Source organism: Amphiprion ocellaris, chromosome 4 (genome assembly GCF_022539595.1).
Source record: "Amphiprion ocellaris isolate individual 3 ecotype Okinawa chromosome 4, ASM2253959v1, whole genome shotgun sequence".
NCBI lineage: Eukaryota > Metazoa > Chordata > Actinopteri > Pomacentridae > Amphiprion > Amphiprion ocellaris.
In genome coordinates, this window is record NC_072769.1 from 28,744,233 (window position 1) to 28,759,064 (window position 14,832).

The window sequence follows — 14,832 nt, forward strand, 5'->3', positions numbered from 1 at the left end:
AAGGATAGGATTCTTTCGCTTCTTCGCCATTTGATAGATGAAGCATCTAAAATAACCCTGAATTGACTATCAGTTGTAACAGCATAATCCTTGGAAATAATGAGAAGCAGTTTGCTTTAATACTCCTGGGGCAGATTGACACTCAGTAATGAAATGGACAGTAGATGGCAATGATCTGATATTTGGCTGCACTGTTTGAATGAATCTGCCATGAATGGGTTTCTATTTTGTCAATGAGAATGTACCTGACAATAGTCCTGGTTTAGATTTTGCTTTTAGTACAGGTGCTGCAATCCACTTTCAGAACAATAGGATTTAAGGAAGTGGGTGTATTATCTGATTAACCTTTGTTAATTTATAGCAGGGATGCTCAGCTTGATTTGGCCTGCTTTTGAAAATGAGTGGGCAGTGGGGTCAATTTAAAAAAAAAAAAAAAAATATATATATATATATATATATATATATATATATATATATATCAGATCAAATGAAATAACATTTAAAGGACTATAACTCATCTATCTTTGAAATTATTTATTTTCAAATGAATGGTACTAACTAAAGGATATTTTCCAACATTTATTATATAAAAATATGTCTTCATGTGAGTCAGTTTATTTCCATTTTGAATTTAAAAAAGGTCAGCTGGAATCCTGTCATGATCCTGATATGAACACAATGTGTTTTGATAATTACACAAAATGCTTTATGACCCTAATTGTGCACCACTTAGGGTCTAGTTTGCTGTCAGTTATGATTATTGTTTGCTGCACTCCCTGATATGATTTGTCAGTGATAATTAGCAGGTAGTAAGGGTGTTTAAGGGATTTGATGTAAGTACTGTTATATACTGTTATTTTGTCACAGTAATAAGCAATACAAATTTAGATCAAATTTCATTCGTGACCTTGGATGCTTGACGATCCATTTAGTTGCTGTCTTGGAGCTTTCAAACATAACTCGTGATTTTTATCAGATAGTTTACCCAGTTGTAATAGAAATGACCATTTTTAATTTTCAAGTTTTTTGAGGCCTTGAGTTTATTTGATTATACTCAGATCTCACAGATGCTGTATTTCATGACAAGAGTATGTCTTTTGGCCGACAGCGTTAGTTTTGTCCTTCTATGGGAGATTGAGCGTTCAAGTGCATTTGCCCTGCTGCAGTGTCCTTGAGAGAAACATGAGATTCCTGCCAGCCGATTTGTAATATGACCAACAGTGACCACTAAAATTATTATGATTTTGACACATCATGATACCTGTGCTTGCTCCCCTCCTGACAAAAGATGTCTGGCAAAATCTTTTTGTGATTTTAGTCACATTAAACTGCCTTGACTATCACACTTGTTACTACATTCGTCATCCTTTACTTAGTAAAGATTAAAACACAGCGTCTATCTTACAGTGAATCACCTCAGACTGCTAAAGACTTGATTTATGTTATATAAGACGTGGTCAATATGCTGTATACATTACTTCTTTCCATTAGGCTGATTAGATACTGCTACAGCTATCCAATCACTGTGTTTCCATTCCAAATGCAAGGTCCTCAATCTAATTACTTTGCTATATGGCAACTTCCCATCTCTTTAGTTTGGCTAAGCTTTCCACAGAAATAAGATTACACAACTTGGTTTGTTTAGAAGTGTTTAGGCTCATTCAGCATTGTGCACCGGTCCAAGCTAATTCTGTGCATCTCTAAGCAAACTTAAAATATTGTTCAAAGGCTGTAAACATTTTATGTGAATGATTTGTACCACTGAACAGGCAATATTTAAAAAAAGGACAAAATTAAAACGCATAATGATATTTATGGTGTATGGTAAATATTTACAATGTAGGGTTTTGTCCATTAAAGCAATAACCTTTGAATTGTCAATGAAATTAGGGTAATTAACAAATTAGAAAAGATTTTAGGTACATGAGTGACATTAATTAAAAACGTGTCACAGCACAATGTCATATCCGTCTCAACTGTCCTGAGTAAATGACTAATTGGTCTTCTACAACCTTTTAGCCTGATTGACTTTGGTTTGTTTTTGCCCACTTGATTGTCCAGGATGTAAACAAAGTTACGGGTCAATAGCCAGTCACTGTTATCCATCCCATGCTGTACATATCCTGCTGGGGTGAACGCTGTCAGTTTAGCCCTGGCAGCCTCACCCGTTGAGCTATATTGGTATCCAGGAGAACGAGGTCTTTATTGGTGTCTTATCTGGGCTAAAAAGGATCAAGCTAAGAGGATCGCTATCTGGCTGACCACATGGAGATGTTGTGGTGTGTTGCTCAGGAAACTTAAAGACAATAAGATGGTTTTTAGTCTGGCCATGTTGTTACAGTTTAATATCAAATGTTAATTATATGACAATAAATGTATGATGGAAGCCGCTCTTTCCGCACTGTAATCTATGAATAATAATGCATTTTTAAGTACATAAATCAGTTTTCATCCAATGAATACATCCAGAAATAAGACCAAAAGTGAGAAACCTAGCAGAAATAGATACGTGATTTCATGGCAGTGCACTAACCACTCAAACAGCTATATCACACAAAATCAGACAAGATAAAAATGTATTGATGCCTCATCAGGGACATTTACATGTTACAGCAACAAGATACAAATGAGGCATGGAAGAAGCAGGAAAATAAATACAAAAGTCCAATAAGATTATATAATAAATGTATATTAAAAACAATGTACAAGGTGTGATGAATTTACATATGGATATGTACGGATATGTACATAATTTATTGCATAAGTAGATCTGACACACATTCGCCCCTATTTTCTCTCTTGTCAGTAAAAATTGTCTTACTTTTATCATATGTTGCTGTAATGCTAGCTCACTGAGAACCTTCCCAACTGGCTTTATATTATTGTTTACAACCACTTTCCTATCATAAGTTCACATGTCTGACTTGTTGCTATTCCCTTTACGTCTCCTCCTCCATTCATTAAATCCCTCTGTCCCTCCTCCCTCAGTGCTGTGCTCAGACAGAGTGGGCCAGGTCACCAAGACGTATCATGACATTAAGGCAGTCACCCACCTGCTGGAGGAGGTAAGAGAGAGACGCACAGCAGATGAACGGGATTAAAGAGGATTAAACTTATTTGCCTCACTGACCATCACTGTTTGTCATCATTTTCAGCACTCTTGTTTCCATCAGTGTGATCAGAAGAAAGTCAATAATGTTTAATTTACAAAAACATTTCCTAATTTTAAGCCAAGATTATTCAACTGCAAACCCCCCCCCCCCCCCCCCCAAAAAAAAAGTAAAACTATGTGTATTTTTCATGTCTTTGCAGAAAGAGCGGGATCTAGAGTTAGCAGCACGGATTGGTCAGTCCCTCCTGAAGCAAAACCAAGAACTAACAGCACGCAATGAAATGCTGGATGAGCAGCTTGAAATTGCGAAGGAAGAGGTATAAGCAAATTTCATGATACACACTTGTTGTGTCGGACAAGTAAAATACTTAATCTTTGTTGTGTCACAGTCTGCTGAGTTCAAGTGATCATGACTTATTTTCTAGATTGCTCAACTTCGCCACGAGCTCTCGATGCGTGACGACCTCCTTCAGTTCTATGCAAGCACTGAGGAGATCGAAAACGCTCAGTCACAATCACCGTGAGTACAAACACATGTTGATGTACACACGCATAGATACACTAATACAAGCATGTAAACTGTAGTACTAAGGGGTTGATAAATGATGCCTCTGGATTGGTTTAGCAGCATTAAAACATACAGTTTAAGTTAATGTCAAAATAAATGGTACATCTGTAGGTTAGTCTATATAGATGTCTTTAAAAATAAGTAAACTTCAATATTTTAGAAAAGACTATAAATTATAAAAGCAAAAAAATTAAAATTAACCGCAGTTTTTACAGACTAAATTGTCAATATTAGGCTAACAGCATTTTCAAGCAACAAACAAGGTGTACTTCATCTGTGTCTCTTATTAAAAAAAAATCAGTTATTAATGCTTCAGGCTAGCACAAATGCTACCCTAAAGTAATTCAAAGACCCTTCTGCTATACTTAAATGATATAAAAGAGATGTTTATTGATGTTTAGGATTTAAAATTTAAGACTTTATTTGTCACATGCTCATAAAGTATGTGCAATAAAATGCAAAGAGACTGTTCCTCAAGGCTGTGCAATAACAATAAGGAATTATAAAAGCACATTCTTATAAAACAAAAAAACTAAATAAACAAATGAGAAATGAAATCATTCTGAATGCTCACTATGAAGAATTGTGGTTTACACTGCTGCTCAGTACGGTAAACCTTTGTGAGTAAACACACGTCAGAACATCTCCACTGATCCTCTCAATGTTTCCCTCTAAGTTTTCTTTAAACTGCTCCCCATCAGCAGTTAATCATTATTACTTATCATTAATCGTCCCTTTTGAGTTATTTGCATTGCCGCTGGAGATCTAATACTTGTTAATTATTACTAATTTTAAAAAGAACAGGTTGGGTGTTTATTTATCTACAGGTGATAGTTTGTGCATGAATGGAGTGCAATACTTTTGGAAACATGCAATAAACCAGTCAGTAATAATAATCAGTTCAATCCTTGCACTAAACATTTCAGTCAATTAAGAATTTATTGTGAGCTTCATGATAAAATTAAACTGAACCACCATGTATCTTTATTTGCCTAAGAGTATAAAAGCATTTAATTTGGAGTTTAGTATTTATGAGTTATTCTACATATAGTATATTTTAAGGTCATGTATTTTTTTCTTTATGCAGAATAAAGAGGAATGAATCATGCAGTTCTCTAACCAACTTCGTCCACTATGACTTCCTGCAGCAGAAACTGAAGAGTTTAGAGGATGAGAACCGCAAACTGAGATTAGAGGTAAACAGTTTCCACAATGATTGAAATCAAAGAAACATTTGTTATTGCAGTTTTGTACAAAATAAGCTGAAATAAGTCTCTTAAAAAATATTTTCACTCTTTATGGTTACATTTATGCCTTTTATTCGATAGCAGAAAGTAGAGTATGCAGACTTTACTCACACAATGCAAGCGATTGACACTGTAGTCATTTCTGCAGGCCAATGAGCTCTCAACAGAGACGACAAACTACGAGGAGCAAGAACAGGAGCTGATGATGGTGTGTGTGGAAGAGCTCTGTAAGTATTCTTGTTTTTTTAAAATGAATGTAGTGTAATTGTAACTCGGGCGCAGGTGCATTTATGCGACTTGTATGTTTCAGCATCTGTCAATAAGCAGGTGGTCGATCTGTCGGAGGAGCTGGCACGGAAAGTCGAGGATTCTCTCCGACAGCAGGAGGAGATCAGCTCACTGCTCGCTCAGATTGTTGACCTGCAGGCTCGCTGTAAAGGAGTAAGGGAATCACACACACATACTTACAAGTTCTGTTTTAGTTTACATCAAATGCTTATATTAAAACTCCCTCTTCTCTCTCTCCGTCCCTCTAGCTGACCCATGAGAACGAGGAGCTGAACCAACAGCTGAGTGTCTCCCGTGAGAGCCAGCTGAAGCTGAAATCAGAGGCAAGACACTCACTACATCTTTTCAGCACTATATTTGGAGTTGGATTAAGGTGTTTTCACATTCATACTTGAGCTTAGTTTTGTTTTTATTTCTGCATGGCTGAATAGCTGTCATGATCCAGACAGAGAAAAAATGATTGGGGTGTTTACAGAAACCTATTTTCAACCACAGAAAATATACAGTTGAGATTTTTAGTCTCCACATGACTTTCTATAAATGTCTTATCTGCATCCGAACATCTACCTGTGCATATGCATAACTCATCACCTTATATTCAACTCCTCCTGTGTGCAACATTCGTGGTGCAATGTTCTGTTCTTGCTCTGCGGGTTGACTCATTTACCTCCCCCTGTCTGCAGCTCAAGGACTTGCAGGACAAGTACTCAGAGTGTGAAGACATGCTCCAGGAGGCCCGAGAGGACATTAAAAATCTGCGAAACAAGAGCCTCCCCAACAGCACAGTGCAGCGATACACTTCACTGGCCTCCGTCCTTCCCATGGACTCTCTGGCAGCAGAGATAGAAGGCACCTTCCGCAAAGGCCTGGACACCCCAGCTCCCTCCGAGTACAAGTGAGTCTGTCACCTGTAACACGAAATATTCCTACTTCGTATGGTCTGTATGCAGGGAGGTCAAAATGTCTGACCGTGTCATGTGTACAGAGTCTCCAACTTTTTGCGTGTAGATTCTTTAGTTTACACTGTGAAAGCTCTGAAGCAATTGCGTGTTTGTGATTGAATTTCTGTTAACGATTTCTATAGCTACATAAAGTTTATAGTTCAGAAACCTAAGGAAGCTGGAGAAAACAACAGCACCAGAACATTAACTTTATGCTTTAAGTACCCTGGCAGTTCCACTCTCTACCTTTATGATGCCTTAAACTAGCACTCAATCCTCTAGAATCTCTTTTATTCTATTAGAAAGCTAATAGAAAGGTAGGTCAACCGTCATTAAGCATATGCATTTCTCACAGCTCACAATATTCTGCAAAGGGTTGAGAAGGAAGCAGTGTACTGTATGTTGTTTTAGCCAAAATACGTATTTGTAACAAACTCTTTGAAGCAAGAAAATGGCTTGTGCTACAACAAAGGTGTGAAAAGCTCCTTGAGGTGTTTAGATTTTTTTTCTTTTGACCATGGTGAAAAACAGTTGCCTGGCAAAAAATAAGCTTAATGTAGCTGTAGGGGACAACTATGACTTGATTTTTGCCTTTAGATTTTTGTGTGCCGTAACACTATAATCACCAGTATCCTACATAACCACAGAATTTTCTGATTTAGAACTCCATTTGTGTTTCTATGTTTCCATGTTCCAGTCTGGATTTAGCAACATTTGAACCAATCTGACAACAGTTTTGTGGTTGTTTGGTAATGTTTGCATCAAACTGCCTCCATGCCCAGTACATCCATCTGTAGTAGTCAGATGGAGGCCTAATGAACTATATTGTAACAAAGCATTTGTAGACAGTTAAAAGTTGAGATTAAATGATGTAAAATAGTAAATAAGTGGGACCAAAACCAGTGCTGTTATTGTTCAACTTAACAGTTATACTGATATGAAGATAATGAGAGATGATTAGGCCAAAAAAATGTGGTCATGACACTACAAGAGTTTCTTATAGGTTCTCCGGCTTGACTGTCACTCAGGATTTTTGGTGCTTCTGCAGCTTGTATAAAGCAGTATTTGCATTATCATTTACACCGTGAATAAATGTTGTGTCATGATCTGTGACTGGGATGACACTCATGCCGTGTTTGTCCTGGCAGGAACCACCCGTGGCGAGTGTTTGAAACGGTGAAGGTGGCGAACAAGGCTGTGAGGTTGCGGTCATGGTGCCACTCACCAGGGCTGCCAGGCTCTAGTCCGGTGTCTGCACGTTCCAGCTGTACCAGCACCCCCCGAACCAGCTACTATGGCTCAGATAATGCCAGCCTTACCCTGGAGGACAAGCCCAGCTCCAATAATGCACAGAAAGAAGACAACAGGTTAACCTCCATCATCAGATCAAGTGGAATACTCCAGTTATTTGGGATCATTTTGTACACATTATAACTCCTTCGTTGCCTTTTCCCCCTGTAGTGTTAGTGGGCCGAAACGTCTTGGTCAGCCAGGCACACCGGGAGGCCAGGACCTCGAAGCTGCCTTGCGCAACCTCTCAGCTCGCCAGCAGAACCACTCATCTGAGCGGCCTTTCTTTGACGTGGAGCGCGAACGTAAACTCCGTGCCTTGGCAGCAAACTGCGAGGAGGGTGAGGGCTCCAGTAGTGGTTTCCTGACACCGAACGACAGCCTGGTCTCCAGCCCAGCAGCATCGACAGGCACCAACTACTCCAACGGTAGCTCACGCCACTCCTGTGGCTCCTCCAGTGGATCCAGGTCCTACCTGCCCGACCGTCTGCAGATTGTCAAACCTCTGGAAGGTAAAAACTTGAGTTTTTTACTATGTCTTATCAATAGCTTGGAATCTACTCCAGCTTTTGTAGATTGACAATGAAGCACAAAAATCTGAAAAAGGGCAAATAGTGCTAATCATTATTGAAAAAAAATCTCTGATTCTGTGTAAATATCACAGATAGAAACCTGCGCCTGCTTTTGAAAGTGAAGTATTCACTGGAGACCTGTCAGCTCAAGTTCTTTCAGTACCAGGTTTTGCAAATGTTGTATAAAAACTTAAATATGTTTAGCTCCCTTATTAGACTTTGTGTTAATGCACATTGCATTTTAGTACGAAACTCTTTCTGATGTTTTTTTTTAACCTTCTTGCAAGACCAACTCATGTGCCAAATGTTAGAATAATATAAATATTGACAACACATGATATTTCAAATCTAATGGCAAAAAGCCTCATAAAGTTCAGATTCATCAACATTTTATTACCGCATACTTCAACCGTCCCTTCTGACTCGTCAGGCTCGGTGACTCTGCACCAGTGGCAGCAGCTGGCCAAACCCAACCTTGGAGGCATCCTGCACCCACGCCCGGGTGTCCTGACGAAAGACTTCAGGGAGCTTGAGGTCGACATACAACACGTCTACAGCCTGAACGACCTGGAGGAGGACGAACCTGACCTGACACAGCTCACTGGAGCTCATGGCATGGGTACGACACGACGACACACTGAGCACACAGTCCCTTTGTCATTTCTGTTCACTTCATCATATTCCATGTTAATAAGTATCTCCCCCTCATTGTTCAGGATATCTGTGCCATTCACTGTGCAGAACTGCCATAGTTTCCATCTACACTGGTTCCTTTAGTGCCTCATTAGATGTGTGTGGCTTCTTTCATGCATAGTTTAATGCGTCTTTTACCTTCATGACCTCACAGTCTCTCCATCGGGTCACAACCTCCCTCAGACCTCTCCCACACATACCATTACCACCTGCCAAGTCCTCCAACCCTCCCTCCTCATACCCTCCTTCTCTACTAGGTAAGAATTTATATACTCAAGACATGTGTCTTTATTTTATTTATTTATGCTTTTATATTTTGTAAGTATTTTGTCTTGTCCTTGTATATTTTTTCACAGCGGTGCCACGTGAATTCCCATCTTGGATAATAATGTTAAATTTGAAGTTGTACTAGATTATGGACTAATGTGATTGATCGAAGTTACTACTTCAAGGAGTTGATTAACTTTTGGCTTTTCTTACAGCATCACTAAGCAAGTGTGCATATTCTACATTTATATCTCTTCCATTGCATTACCTTTTCTCTCACTTAACTTCTGGTGTTTACCCCCCTAGTGGCAGAAAACGTCTGTCGAGGCTCTTTCTCCAACTCTAGAAGGAGCCTTCGGGGCAAAGTAAGAGTGCAGTATTATGGATGCTCTCTGAATGCCTGATTATTGTCTTGAAAATTAACAACAGAGGCACAGTACCCTGTTTGTTTAACTAAATAACATCTTCATCATGCTTTTTGCTTGAAATAAAGTCTTTCTAGAAGATCTGAGATTCAAAGTGTTGAAATTTGTTTAAATAAAGATTTAATATATAGTTTAGAAAAGTGCAAAGTAGTTGTGTGTGAAGTGTTTATTACTAAACTGCAATTTAAACAAAACTGAATGACATTAATACATAAAAATGTTATAATGTGCTATAAACTGTTTATTGTTATAAATGCTAATTACAGGCAAGGGTTGAACTTTACTTTGTAAGGAAATCCATGTAATGTTTTGATATATATATAGATATATATACATATATCTATATATATAAATAAATCTTCACCTACTAACAGTTTACTTAATGCATTTAGGCTGTTACATCTACTCTCACTTTTTTCTGCTCCTCACATTCTGTGTTTGTTAAGGCCTATTCTGCATCGGCAGTTGTCTGCATGACATAAATTTAGTCATTCACCCAAATCCTCAAGTGTTCGGCAGCCTAAAATATGTGACCATGCAGATTGTCTGCACATGTACCAGAAAATTAAGTGATGCATAAAACAAATGTTTGGTATGAAGAGAGAATGTATGAGGAGATTTTTGGCCGTCCGCACCTTGTAATTGAAATATTTGTTTGCAGACTTTAGATGAGCTTTCATTTGTACAAGATTTCCATCTTTCGAGACACAGTGGAAAGTTCTAACTTCTCCAGAAATCCTGTGCTATGTTTTCCCACTTCAGGCGTATTCATTGACATGGTGCTGCAGCCCAATCTGTAGGTAGCTGCTGTATCCAGTCTATGTTGGACATGAGGACCACTCTAACCGTCTGTCTCCTAATTATTATATTTGTTGTAGTATAAACAGAGCTGCATCCACTATCAGCTTACTGGCATGTACTCATCAACGCAGAAAGCATGAATTTTCCTTTAAACTACTCATTATAATCTCTCTTGCCCTTTCTAGGTTTTCATCTCAGCAAACCACCAGATCTTGTTTCATCAGCACTAACATGTTTATTCATCTTATAGTGACTGACCTAACCTAAACGTTTAACATTGCCTTTTTTTTTTTCCTTCTTTTAGTTGTTATGTATGAATGTATATGTGCATGCAAAAACAGCCATGTCTGTAATTGTTGCTCTGTTTTAATTGCTTTGTGGTTTTTCTTGTTGGCAGCCTTCACTCTTTCGGCCTGCCATCTTGTCGGAACTGTGAGCACGTGAGCACTCCTCCTTCCCACCAGCAGCACTTTGGCTGGGGAGGTTGGACCAACACCACCACCACCACCACCACAAACTTAACCACTTCATCACTGGGACTCCTGCAGCTGCTGCAAGAACACGGCATCTCAGCCTCTCCTCATCCCCACCACAACCTGCACTACAGCCATAGTGCAACACCTCCATATTCCACAGTAAAAGACAAAGGTGGAGCTTCGTCCTCGGACAAAGAGGGAAGAAGGAACGTTTTCAGTTTGAACTTGGTGGAGAAGCTTCAGAGTCTCGGGCTGCACAGAGTGGCTGCCTGGGGGATGATGGGCCGCGGTGGCAAAGAGAGGGACGCAATCAAACATCCTCCAAAAGTGTGATGTGCTCACTGCTTCCTCCTCTTCCATTCACCTTAGTGACTTTGCATTAAGCCACGTGCAGTTCAGGGCCCACCAGCACCCGTGTCTTGAAAGCAAAAGCCACAGAATGTGTTAGAGCCATACTTTTGAGTTGTTGGTAGTGCACAGTACTATCCTTTCTCTACGAACTCGTGCACGTAACTTGTTCTTTACGTGTGAGACATCTTCATCTCAGGACAGCCACGTGATCACCAATCTGTTTGACTCACACATTGCTTGTTTTTACACAAAAAAATAGAACATCGTGAAGGAAAAAAAAATCTTTTTATACTTTTTAGTTTCCGAAGTGAAATGTGTAAATAGTAACAGTGTTGTTTAAAATAAAATATAAAAAACAGTTTGTGCAGTAAGTAACTGTTAGTTAAAACCACAAAACCAATTCTATAACTGTGAGGAATGTTCAAAATGCACTAAAGTACACTCTTGGTCTTCCTGCTTATACGCTGCTGCACTGAGAAAAGCATGTTGTACATAAGATTGTCAAACATACTGATTACTGCAAAGAGATCTTCTCCCAGCAGGGCAGGTGATGCAGTGACTGAGCTGAATAATGGTAATAATATTGACATCCTTTAGCTGTCTGCCCTGCAGTTCATCACACAGTGCTCGCAGTATCACCTCTGTTCAAAGTTCTGAATTTGTGAACTTTTCTCTGAGCCAAACCTTCACCGAAACCAAATCAGGTTTGCTTTCGCTGCATCGAAGGCAGTAAACGGGATGTTTTTGAAGCAATATGTGTACTAACTGACTGACTGAAAATCTCGCTTGGACAAATCTGCTGTATTTCATGGCATCAGGAATTTTTAAAAACCTGCTGGGATTTAAATTTGAGCAAAAATCATGTTGGGCATTCAGAGTGATTGCTCGTATTTATTAAATACAAGTATAAGAAATGTCATAATTATTTAAGCAGCATGTTTCTTTCTGAGCAATCAATTGTAGCAAAATAAAAAAAAGGCATAGGATACTATGGATTTAAAAGGGAAGAAATAAATACAGGTTATAATGATTTGTTTTCTGACTTAAATCAACCAAACCACTGTTTCTCTGCACTGCTGTTTGCCGTAGTTTGTGTTAGCGTCACAGCTGTATATGCCAGTGTGTATTAATTGTACCAGCTGATAATAAAACCTTCCATCCAGTACAGGTGTGAACGGCTCTAAATCTCACTCATCACCACACTGAAATCAACAGAATCCAGACTACTGAGATAATTCTGCAAAATAGTTTATTTGTAAACTTGCTGGGAAGCAAAACTTTGACTTTTTCTCCTTTGACTGGATAAAAAGCAGTAAGTATGAGCTCCAAAGCTGCTGTTGTTGTTAGGGTTGTGCTTCAGTCTGCGTCTCGTCGTCCGAAGTCCACCCAGCCCTGGTAGTCCCGATCTGTCATGCACTCAGAGTTCATCATCTCTGTGAACAAACCATTCCTACATGAATCACACACACAAGGCTTCAGTGCACAGGTCGGGGATTTTCCTTGGATTTCTGCCCATTCATTTTTATCATTTTTTTGGTATCAGACAGATGCAAAGCAAAACATGAAAACACTTTCGCATCCCGGCATACCTGAGATGGCTTGCATTACTTGTTTGGTCATAATCTCGCGTTCATCTTCCGACAGGTGTGGCCGTCTCTCCACCCGAGTCTGAGGCGCCGACTTCGTGTCTCTCATCTTCTCCCGCCTGGTTAGAAGCCGCTGTAGGATATTCTCCTCCTTCGCTTCTCCAGCTGCAGAGGGTTCAGGTGAGGAGGCTACACCAGACACAAGCAGTGCAGCCAGCAGTGCGAGAACCAGAAGAACTTTCCCTGACATGTCTGCGTGCAACAAGAAAGAACATCAGCTGGTAAAAACACACGTATGATCACGTAAAACTACTGTAAATGACAGTCACTGTACCTGTGAAGATGAAGTCCAAGATGGGTGACGCCTTTGGTGTAAATCTGGTGATTCTGAGCAGGTCGGCTCTTTTATACCTGTAAGCGATATGAAATCAAACACTGATAACAGTGCAGAGTGTTGGATTGATTGGGAGATGGATACGTTGGGAGGATGTACGTAAAGGAAACGATACACCTCCACAAGGACAAGTCCATTATTGTGATTTACACTTACCTGGAAAGGCCTTTTCTGCCCTGCAATAACAATAAAACAGGTCAATGTGTTTACATAAGAAATCCAATACTCATTTAGGGCCTGTGGTAACCAACACAAAGAAGCTCATTTACCAATGTAGCCACTTTGGACGAATATGGGATTCAGGTGATCAGATTTCTTCCCTTAATTACACAATTATTCCAACATATGATGTCGACAAAAAAGAAACATCCCTAACACAGTATGAGATAATGGTTTTTGACTTGTCCTTTAAAGAAATTAAAGCTGGATGATGATGATGATCAATCTGATTTGCAATTTGTAGTTAAATGATTGGTTCAGGGTCGTTAAGTTTAACATGCTCTGGCCTGTACTTTCCAGGTGACGTAAACTCAAAACCTTTTAGCAAAAACACACCAGAACCTGGGTGACATAAGTGCTGTTTACATAGCTGCACTATAGATCTTTTCCTCAAGTGGCCCAGCTCTTCTGCGTCTAGTTTCCACTGGCAACCTGTAACCGCTAGTAATGCAGAAACACCAAAACCTTCAAATGTTTTCAACTCGCCAGCGAAGCTTTCATCTGTCAGAAGTGAGTGAGTGATTGTGTGTCAAGTTGAGGTGACAGCAACATGATAGAATGCACAAAGCACAGACAGTCCCTCAGGACGTTGTTGACGAATGAATACATCTGAGCAGCTGGGAAATGTTGCTGAAATGTTAGATGTGAACTTTTCGTGATAACATTTAATAATACTGTGCTGCGAAGGTAATCACAGATCTGACACAGATGTGACATTTGAACGACACACACCCACTAGAAAAATCTGATAAGGGACCCAGATGCAGGCAGTTTTCTCCTTTGACCTGTTGCTCAGGTTACACATATACACACCCTTTTAATCAGGCTTTTAAATATCACGTGTTCTTTTACAGCAATGCATGATGTTATCAAAAGACACTTCTTGAGGCAACTTCTTCTTTTTTTTTAAATCAGTGCTGGATAATGATGATATTTCATACATGTGTGCTGCGACTGAACACCGTTTATTTCTCTGTATTAAGTGATTGTTATAACTCTGACATCTGTATGCTAAGGTTAGGTGGTCGTCCCTCTCTGTAAGGCAGGATAGACACTGGGTTTTATTGTCTTTATAAAGCTTTCACTGTGTTTTTTTTTACCCTCTTACATTATCTGCTGCTGCCTGCTGCTTGTACCGAGCTTGGAATATGAAGTTCTGTCCACTGTGCACCTGATCCTGGAATAACCTGCAGGACAACACAAAGATTTACTCATTTTAATCCTTCAGGTTTTAAATTTCATCTCTTATTTTTCTTCCAACTGCTGTTGTTTTAGTTATTTCTTTAGTTTTTAAATGTTTAATTGTGTTTTTATTATTTCACTAACTTTGCTTTTAAATGTTTCTATTGTTATCCAAGTTTCTTATTTGTGCATCTACATCTGCATCGTAAATGAGGCCTCTATACCTCAATGTAATCGAGTTTTTAAAAAAAGTTGAATGAGGTGAATGCGTGTGCCTACTTACAGAATTCCTTGCATGGCTGGTCAAGGCTTGCCATGATTCTTTTACATGAATTATGAGTAACCTTACACTTCATTATTAGATATTTCTATCCTTTGCTTATATCCTTAAACAGGGCTGTCAGTGCATCTTCCAGCTAG

General features: G+C 39.2%; 2 protein-coding genes across 3 annotated transcripts in view; one reads left to right on the forward strand and one right to left on the reverse strand.

The window, feature by feature from the left end:
* hap1 (huntingtin associated protein 1) overlaps positions 1–12,194 on the forward strand; it is a 47,901-nt gene extending 35,707 nt beyond the window's left edge. The window contains exons 6-18 of the mRNA XM_055009807.1: positions 2,989–3,065; positions 3,313–3,429; positions 3,538–3,632; positions 4,768–4,876; positions 5,076–5,154; positions 5,238–5,368; positions 5,464–5,538; positions 5,899–6,110; positions 7,305–7,523; positions 7,618–7,958; positions 8,449–8,637; positions 8,866–8,968; positions 10,602–12,194. Coding sequence (XP_054865782.1) covers positions 2,989–3,065; positions 3,313–3,429; positions 3,538–3,632; positions 4,768–4,876; positions 5,076–5,154; positions 5,238–5,368; positions 5,464–5,538; positions 5,899–6,110; positions 7,305–7,523; positions 7,618–7,958; positions 8,449–8,637; positions 8,866–8,968; positions 10,602–11,013 — 2,159 coding nt within the window. The 3' untranslated portion in view covers positions 11,014–12,194. The remainder of the gene's footprint in view (positions 1–2,988; positions 3,066–3,312; positions 3,430–3,537; positions 3,633–4,767; positions 4,877–5,075; positions 5,155–5,237; positions 5,369–5,463; positions 5,539–5,898; positions 6,111–7,304; positions 7,524–7,617; positions 7,959–8,448; positions 8,638–8,865; positions 8,969–10,601) is intronic.
* A 69-nt stretch (positions 12,195–12,263) lies between these two features.
* LOC111566312 (cholecystokinin) lies at positions 12,264–13,065 on the reverse strand. 2 transcript variants are annotated; one of them, XM_023266844.3, is made up of 3 exons: positions 12,952–13,065; positions 12,621–12,869; positions 12,264–12,464 (listed from the first exon to the last, which is right to left on the reverse strand). In XM_023266844.3, exons 2-3 carry the CDS (start codon positions 12,865–12,867, stop codon positions 12,388–12,390), a joined length of 324 nt encoding a protein of 107 aa, XP_023122612.1. In that variant the 5' UTR covers positions 12,868–12,869; positions 12,952–13,065; the 3' UTR covers positions 12,264–12,387. The 2 variants fall into 2 exon arrangements, with proteins under 2 accessions (XP_023122612.1, XP_054866292.1); XM_055010317.1 differs by lacking the exon at positions 12,952–13,065 and having other exon boundaries at positions 12,621–12,889.
* Positions 13,066–14,832: the final 1,767 nt, after the last annotated feature.